Raw genomic sequence first — 9,939 nt, 5'->3', positions numbered from 1 at the left:
GTACATAGATCTTGCAACTCACGACCTGTTTGCCCTTTAAGGTTGCAAGATGGTTGCGAGGTGCACAATTGCACTATCAGACAAACTCTTGCCACGTAGACTTCACGGGTAGCTAAGGTCGCCTCCAAGCTGCGAGATCTCTAGTTGATGTAGCTTTCAGTCTTCAAGGAGAGGCTCAGGCACAATACTCCAACTTACATGAAAACCCAGAAAATAATATGTCACCAATAAAATGCATTACAATGAAACTTTTCAGTAAATAAAGCCAACATAAAACATGACTTCTCATAAATAAAGTGGTATAAAAACATGTAACTTTAGATACTTACAAAACTAAAGTGTATAAAAAGAAATATTCCATTCGTTTTATAAAAAAAAAAATGTCATCTAGCATATCTTTTCACATCTGAGAGAGAGAGAGAGAGAGAGAGAGAGAGAGAGAGAGAGAGAGAGAGAGAGAGAGAGAGATGTTTTGCTTGGATTAAGGAATAAATATTACGAGTTTGTGACCATTTTGGTAAGAAATAATTATTTTTTATTTTATATTCTATTTCATGGCTGTAAAGTATTTTCAAATGTAAAATGTTTCTAGTAGTATCATTTTACATTTGAAAACATTTTTAGTAAAAAAATTCAAATATTTTGCGTGATAAATAAATTTTCAAGCACAAACCACCAAAATTGGTATTTTATAATTTCTAGCCACCAGACTAGTGGCTTGGTCCACAAGACTGGTGGCCTAGTGATTAGATGGAGGGGAAGGGGAGAGGGAGCCACTTTGTGTTTTTGTAAAGAGTAAATTTTTTCCAAATTTTTGTTTGTAAAACATTTTACCGTTAATGAAAAATATTTTCAAATTTGACTAAATTTTACAATGAAACAACACAATAAAATACATAAAATGTCAATGAAACAAACAAAGCATTAAAGAATAGCTATTCTTGATAAATAACTATTCCTTTTAATAAAAACACAACTTTTAACAATTCAATGATAATTACTCATGAATAGTTATTACATTATAACGTATATTTAAGTGAATCACCTTTAGTGATGTGCAATACAACAATAAAGTCAAATTCGTATCGTAAGAAAAATAAGGGCTTTCTTTAGGGCAAAATGTCTATTATAAAAAGGAAAGACCCATGTGAACAATGACCAAAATGGAAAAATAGTTAACCTGCAACACTTTTCTTAGAATCAAGCCTTACAGTGGCCTCCTTGAAGGTTGTTGCAGGCTATCTATGATCATATAAAATATAATATAATTACAAGCTAATGTAACGAGCCGCATGGCCCAACCAATGCCTTTCCAGGTTTTTAATTTTCGTTAACTTGTTAGTTTCTATGATTAGAAAATATAATAATTAGTGTTTTGGTCGATGATAAAGAGTAATTATTAGAAATTAATGTTATAAGTCGTTAAAACTTTCTAAAAAAGATTAAATAAAAATATAAAGGGAAGAATGAAATAATTAAAATTGAATGCTGCAAGTGAAAACATAATATAAATATAAGTGTAAACATATCATGTTATTTATGCGTAAACATATGTATTGTTTTAATATGTAAATAATGTAGTAGTTGCAAACAAATAGATACAAATAGTGTACGTTTATTGAAATATATTTATTGAACTACTCTAGAATATATATATGCCTAAACTAAAATTAAATCTAATTATTATTATACTATCTATTAAAACAAATATTTTATTTCTGATAAATAGAAACTATAAAATTGAAGATAATTTAATGATTATTTCTAATATGAAATTAAATTTCATTAACAATTTCATGGATATTAATATAAGAAATATTGAAAATAGATATTCACACATTACAAAATTTTAAATCATATCTATATAAATAGTTGAGTTGTGCACATTAATATATTTAAAAATTAATAAAAATATACTATAGACATCCAATCAAAAACACTTACCTTTTTTATTTATAAAATGGTTTGAGAAAATGAGTGTCAAGTCTCCTCCACCTCTTGAATTTGACGGTATAGTTTCAAGCAAACAATTAACGCATTGTCCTAGACTTATGAAGAGCGTCTAATGAAGCAGAAGTGAACAACTAAGTTAAGAGGCTAGAGGACACATGAAAACAAAAAGAAAATTGTTGAATATATATCTAAAAGTGTATTATTTATAAACAGATAGTTATGCAAATTATGCATAAATTAAGATTTAATTTTTATATTTGTTAACATATATTACTAAAAAACTAATAATACTATATAAATAAAAAATGAAAGTTAATTTTATTTTTCTCAAAAATAGTAGATAATTACTATATGCATCTACAATTACCAAAGCCGGAATAAAGTTTTTTTTTTTTTTTTAAATGTATAAATTTTAATTTATATATTTTGTTGAGTTGTTAAAGTCGTTGATATTTTGGTAATTCAATGAGATCATATTAATGGGTGGTGGTAATGGTTTAGAAATGAAAAAAAAAAAAAAAATTCTCTATAAAAAAATATTGAACTTAGATATCTTGTTAAATGCACACATACTTTACATTTGATACTCTAATTGAATTTTTATGTGTGCTCACTTGTATTTACTTATGACTCATAGGGGCATATAAATTGTAATTCACTTTTGATAATGGTATGATAATTATAATTATACTTGAAATAATTTTTATTTATGTATGGATAGCCTTGGGTGAAATTTTTATTTATTGTCTATAATTTTATAAAATATAGCATACTTAGAAGCTAGTGAAGAATAATATAAGTCTCTGCAACTAAAAGTATAATATAAGCATAAACATATTATGTTAATAAAAAAGAAGTATGAACATATATGTTCGTTAGAATAAACATTAGTCACAAACATATAGAGACTACGGGTAGGATTATTAAAATGTATTGGTCAAATTCATGAACATAAACTAAAAAGGAATATTATTAATTTTTATACTATCTTATGATTTTTTTTTTTTTTTCTGAATAGATCACAACTCTAAAATTATAGATGACTTTTCATTTGAAATCAATAAAGTTATAAATAATTTGAATATTAGTTTAAAAATAAAATTTAGTTTCATTAACGAATAAACAATTGGATATTAATAATGACAATACTTCAAAATACATATTCATTGACAAAGATTAAAATTATAGGAATATATATAATCAATGTCTTTGTTTATAAACCCTTGCCTTTTATTAAGTTGTGCAAAACGTATTTCATTTGATCAAGTTAAATGTTTTTGTTTTAGGCATGTACAACACTGTTGTGATAAGGTTTGGGAGGCCAAAGGAGGCATATAGACTAAATGAAAAAAAAAAAAAATATATATATATATATATATATATGTGAGGGGTAAAAGACTAACAGGCCTATTTCAATATCTATACTAGGCCAGGGGCCCAGTCCATGGAAAAACCTCTCCTCGGCCAAAGGAAAATCCTCCTCGGATGGATATAGCCGAGGGTAAAAGAGGTAACAGATCACCGGTAGCGAGACTCCAGATCGTTCCATAGGGCAAGGAAAGCACTAAAGTAGAGAAAGATAACAGAGAGAACGGAAGCGTCTAAGGGAGGCTGCCTTTATTGCATTCAATGCCCTGTGCCTGACACAGCCATACTTCTCTGTCCTTACAACCACTCCCAACAACTGGAGGTAGGGGCTGATGGGACAAGTACCTACCCTAGATACCCCAGTCAGAAGGAGGAAAACGACTATAAAAAGGGGAGTAAAGAGAAACAGAAGGGGGGGGGGGGGAGACCCCCAACACAAGAGAGGCACCAGAAAAAGCTCCTCTGACCTTGCCGAGGACCAAATTTTCTCTGTTAAAATCGGCCCATGAGGAATACCTTGATGGTCGCCATTCCACACCTAAGCCCAGCTCTTTGGCCCACTCTCTACAAATTTATTGTATTGGGCTCACTGGTCTAAGGTTCCATGCATCTTGGACTTGACTTGAGAAAACGTGCCCCTACAATTGACGCCGTCTGTGGGAAGAGCTTGAGCGTTAGCAAGTGCAACGACCAATCACGGCGGGGTCAAGCTCCTGCCACCAGGAGTCCATCAGAAAGACCGTTATGGCAGTGGTACAAGCTACATGAAAGCCTCCCCCTTATCTCCCAAAACACATCGTTGTCATCGTCACTCAGCCTTCACTTAGGCCCATACTTTGAAGCGTTGATTACGCGGGAAGGGTTGTTAAGTGAAACGCGGTCCTAGGGGCTTCTGACATCAAACATTTGCTCTAGGCACCTGACAAGGGGCTAACTCTCGCGGGCCTAGTAGTCTAGTCTGTTGAATCCCTTACGTAGAGAGAAGTTGAAAGCAAAGCCTAAGTGCTAGACAGACCCAAGGCCTTGCATGGTCCTCGGACTCAAGCCTATAGGGAAACTAGACACTCTGAAAGCAAAGCTAGAGGCTAGACAGAACCAAGGCCTTGCATGGTCTTCGGACTCAAGCCTGTGGGGAAACTAGACACTCTGAAAGTAAAGCCTAAGTGCTAGACAGAACTAAGACCTTGTATGGTCCTCGGACTCAAGCCTATGGGGAAACTAGACACTCTGAAAACAAAGCCTAAGTGCTTGACAAAACTAAGACCTTGCATGATCCTCGGACCATATACAACAAGTTAAAGTTACGAATATCATCGGAAACTAGGGAAAGGACCCTAATGCCCGGCGACCCCTTCAGACAGTTTATTTCAGATTACACATCCCTAGGCGGTTACTCTGTTCGCAATACGGAACGTGTGGCTGTTATCTCGGTTAGTCCTATATGGTTAACTTATTTAAAATCAGCATTATTGTGCTTGTCGATTTTGATAAATAACTCTACCATTGAAGTCATCGGTTCTAAATACGATTCAAGAGAAAAAACACCAGTACATCCATTCACACGATAATTATTGCAAAAGAGAAAGGATACGTAAAATGCGATAAGATCATCTTTTATTAGATAAAGAGATGGTACAATATACATAAAGGAGCTTAGACAACCCTGAAATCAGAAGCTAATTGAAAATAAAAAAATTTATAACATAAAAAATACACGGGGACGATAGACCCTTCAATTCTGCTTTAACAGCGACTAGGCAAGTCTGGGTGGTACCAGTGATGGAAGAGAAGAAGAAGCGGAGGCATCCGGGTGGCGCCAGTGATGGAAGAAAGAAAGAAGCGGGGATGCTAAATCCCCGTACTAGCTCTGATAACAGTCGAGCAAGTATCATATTAGCAACAATCGAGCGAGAGCGGATGGTACCGGCGATGGGAAATCTCAGTGCTGTCGCATCAAAAATCTGATGCGACATTCACCTGCTTCGGATTTTGGCTGAAGGAAAAAGAGGCTCCTTTCTTGCCCTGTCTAGGAGAAGGAGGGCCTTGAGCCTTTGTCTCCCTTGTCCTAACCGGGCCATTCTGAATCTCGGAGATACCCAAGGCTTCTGAAGAGGGATTTGTTCCTTCATCCTCATCCTAACCATGATCATTTCACTCCCAAGATCTCAATTACTCTCATAGTAGGGACTTTGGGAACGTTTGAGGAGTTAGAAATCTGAAAACTCAAGGCTCTGCAAATAAAGATGGACTGTCTCCCACTGCGCGTCTTATATAAGGGACAAATCTGGAGGCAATCAATTCGCTCCGAAACCCCAGGAAGGAATTACAAACGAGATTAATCTCGCTCGAATTCCAAAGTAGTCTTCAGTCGTTGAATTTATGTTACCTCATGAAAGAGCCCTAATTAAAGCGCGCCTCGTGTATCGAAACGATAGGAATGTGGCTGGGATAGATTAAAAGAATATTTGATAGCCAGGAACGCGCCTCAAGCAAATGAAGAGACTCTGGCATTAATGGAAGGCAAGACTTGGGAAACCGCGACAGAGACCCGATGTCATCAAAACCCTCCTGTCTGTCCAAGGAGTCGAACAGCAGGATTTTGAGGGGCTATTGTGGGGGGTAAAAGACTAATAGGCCTATTTCAATATCTATACTGGGCCAGGGGCCCAGTCCATGAAAAAACCCCTCCTCGGCCATAGGAAAATCCTCCTCGGATGGATATAGCCGAGGGTAAAAGAGGTAACAGACCACTGGTAGCGAGACTCCAGATCGTTCCATAGGGCAGGGAAAGCACTAAAGTAGAGAAAGATAACAGAGAGAACGGAAGCGTCTAAGGGAGGCTGCCTTTATTGCATTCAATGCCCTGTGCCTGACATAGCCATACTTCTCTGTCCTTACAACAACTCCCAACAACTAAAGGTAGGGGCTGATGGGACAAGTACCTACCTTAAAGACCCCAGTCAAGAGGAGGAAAATGACTATAAAAAGAGGAGTAAAGAGAAACAGAAAGGGGGGAGACCCCCAACACACGAGAGGCACCAGAAAAAGCTCCTCGGACCTTGCCAAGGACCAAATTTTCTCTGTCGGCCCATGAGAAATACCTTGATGGTCGTCATTCACATACCTAAGCCCAACTCTTTGGCCCACTCTCTACAAATTCATTGTATTGGACTCATTGGTCTAAGGTTCCATGCATCTTGGACCTGGCCTGAGAAAACGTGCCCCTACAATATATATTAACATATTTTTTTTTAGAGATAGTTTTAACCTTTAACATCCGTTTTTAATAATTGTTTTTATTATTAGATCAAGACACCAATTGATTTTTTGGTATAAGCAGGAATTGAACCCTGAACCACTTAACATAACATAATTAATTGCAAGTAACCATTCATAATTTCTGAGTTTTTTGATGCATAATCACTTAACACTTACCAGCCACCACTCAACCTCATCTACGTACGTTCTTTTATATTTGCTTTTTCATGGTGAAAGGCGAAAAAGAAATAGAATATTCTATCTTTTTTCAAAAAAAAAAAAAATTGGATGGAGTAAAATCAAACCTTTTTAAAGGTTTGTTGTTAGGCATAGAACAAACATACTTTCAGGTTGTGCCCACCAAAACGAAAGGGGATTTGATAATTGATAGTTTCACGGACACCAGAAAGTAAAGAAAAATGATGATAGTGAAGAGAATCCAAATCACAAGAAAAGATAACTTCTTCAGCTTGTCATTTTAAATATTTTATCAGTTAACAGTCTTATCATAAAAATGTGACTAATATTCGAGATTCATAGATAAGAGTAACTCCAAATTTATTCACCTTTTTTTTTTTTTTTGGTTCATTTCGTTAAGTATTTTCTAAAGTTGGTTTTGCTTCCTTGAGAAGAAAAAGAAATTGGGTGCCATTAATTGCTTCTCTCATGATTCATGCAATACTCTCATTTACCCCCCAAAAGGAATTAAAGAAAATAAATTCATGCGCTCAAGTAGTTTTTGACTACTTTTAACACATGCTTGGTATTACTCTAAGAAATGTAATGCACCAAGTGATGGGGGGAGTGTGTAGGAAATAGGATCCATTGGGAACTTGTAAATGTTTTATAACATTTTGTTTTATCCAAGGATGCTCAATTATTCAAATGGTAAAAAATCTTGAAAAAAAAATGTTTTTGGGGATAAAAATGTTTAGGTATCAAATGGTATATGATTGAACACAAAGCTCATAGAGAGCCCATAAGCATGCAACAAGGAAGGCATGCCATCTGAACATGACTATAGGGTGCATATGATTGTAGTTATAAGATGGTAATTACAATTATGGATAAGTTACCATTAGTTGAAATTTTTTGTTTTTTTTTCTAAGCTTCCATAATGACAAAATAAACAAAAGGATAACTAACATGCTTGAAGCTCAAGCCTAGTACACAAAATCAAGACCAACCAGAATTCTATAGTGTCACTTGATTAATTTCCAACCACCGCCCCCACAAAGCACAAGTTTTAGTGTTTCAGCCAAAGTGAGAGTGCTCTATGGACCATGCATGAGCATGACTGATACATAAAATTTGACCCTTTGCGCTCACAGTCACTCTCAATTTATATATGGGTCTATTTTGGGGTGAACATGGTAACACATTCAACTTAAAGGGTTGGTATTGAGGCTTTTAGACCATATGTGATTTATAAGGTCCTAATTAAGGTCTTTTAGCTAATATTTTGTACTTTCAAAAAAAATTTCTCTCTATAATTATACACGGTTTGAGACAGAGAATATAAAAATTAAGTACTCTCAGAACCCTTAATACAAATTTTTATTTTATGTTACCGATAAATAAAACATTACCTACCCCATATGGTATATATACGTGGATACATCAAATACTACTCAAACCCTCTCTCTCATATTAATGGCTCTCGGTCCAACCTCGAAGAAAAAGTCACATTCATGGTCCCAAACCCGAACGTACAAGAAAATGCCACCTCTCAGTTATCTCTATAGAAAGCTACAAGCATATAAAGAATACTATTACCTAATAAGAGACAGCTAGAAAGTTGAAAATAGTTAAGTAAATAGGAATAGCCCTCCATTTGTCAACCTTGAGAATTGACACAACTTACACCAAGGGTATTTTGGGTAAGCCCACTATACCATGTAAATCATTAAGATTTAAGTAATTTAAGTCCTATATATATGACAAATACTGAAAACACAAACTCCTATATATATGAGAAATACTGAAACCACAACAGAGCCTAAAACTCTTTCAAGTATCAACTCCCTTGAAAGTTTATTTAAACTCCTTTTCAATCTCACATCTTCCTCTTCCTAAGAGCTACTATTTCGGCCAGAGTAGACAGAAAAAAAATGGATCAAACTGAGTACCACAAGCTACAAACCTTGACAAAGTTGATGAACTTTGTGTTTTTAAAAAGGGTCACTCAACTACTACTCTCACTTTCTGTGTTTTCTTTCTTGTTTACTCATTCCTCCTTGCTTTCTTGCTTCCAGTCTTTTAACTTCTACTTCTCTGCATTTCCTTCCCAATTATTTAGCCACACAATAGACAAAAACTGCATATTCCTCCTTTGCAATGGACTCCTAGTTTTCCTTGCAAAATACTCTGGCCTAATAAGATCCGTGTCTGGGGCTTATCATAATGAGGAATCTTTCATAAGTAGTGAAGATGGTTTGCAAAAGGAGGCTGTGACAGAAAGCAAAGCCTCTGCAGAAAATGTTGCAATGGAACAAGGAAGAGAAATTGACCATTTGATCAGAGAAGTACAAGAAGAAACTGGAAAGCCAGCTGGGGATGAAGAAGGAGAAGCGGGAGGAGGAGAAGAAAGCAGGTCTTCTTTTTCAAAAGAAGAAGAAGAAGATGAAGAAGAAGAAACTGGTTCATTTGTCTTAGAAGAGAAAAAGGAACAAAATGAATCTGTGAGTGAATTTTTAATTGAAGAAGAAGAAGAAGAAGAAGGAAATGGGACGTTGAGCACAGAAGAATTAAACAAGAAGTTTGATGATTTCATTAGAAGGATGAAGGAAGAAATAAGGATTGAAGCTCAACAACAACTGGTCATGGTTTAGTAGTCCCTTTGAATTATCTTTTATTTCACAAAATTATGATACCACTTATCATCATGCTAGTGAATTATAACTTTCCAATGTTTGTTCACCATTATGCTACCTCTATATATGTAAATATAATCGAGGAAAACTATTTTCTTCCTTGTTACTTTTCTTTCTATTGTTTAGTCTTTTTTGTTTTCGTGGTTATAAACTTGTACTATATACTATATGTGCTCTTTGAACATTATTGGAATTGGAGTAATATTGTATACGTATAGACTATAGGCAAAAGAAGGTTGTGATATGTGCTCTTTGAACATTTAGTCTGCAGTCATATCACAACCTTCTTTTGCCTATAGTCTATACACGTACATATTACTCCAATTACAATTTATCAATTTAATCATTTGAAAAAGAAAAAAATGTGTATCCCTAACCTTACTCTTTTGCTTTATTAGCTAAGTTATTATATTTCTTACATATAAAGCAATCTCATCCTCCACAACAATTCTCTGGTAATGGGGAGCAAAATTAGATGTGTCCATGT

At 35.0% G+C, this 9,939-nt stretch overlaps 1 protein-coding gene across 1 annotated transcript; it reads left to right on the top strand.

Moving 5' to 3' along the window:
• Nucleotides 1-8,541: 8,541 nt before the first annotated feature.
• Nucleotides 8,542-9,558, top strand: LOC115957297 (cilia- and flagella-associated protein 251). Its single transcript, XM_031075513.1, has one exon. It carries the CDS (start codon nt 8,691-8,693, stop codon nt 9,408-9,410), a length of 720 nt encoding a protein of 239 aa, XP_030931373.1. The 5' UTR covers nt 8,542-8,690; the 3' UTR covers nt 9,411-9,558.
• Nucleotides 9,559-9,939: the final 381 nt, after the last annotated feature.

This window comes from Quercus lobata, chromosome 8, assembly GCF_001633185.2.
Source record: "Quercus lobata isolate SW786 chromosome 8, ValleyOak3.0 Primary Assembly, whole genome shotgun sequence".
NCBI lineage: Eukaryota > Viridiplantae > Streptophyta > Magnoliopsida > Fagales > Fagaceae > Quercus > Quercus lobata.
This window is presented reverse-complemented; position numbering and strand designations above follow the sequence as displayed.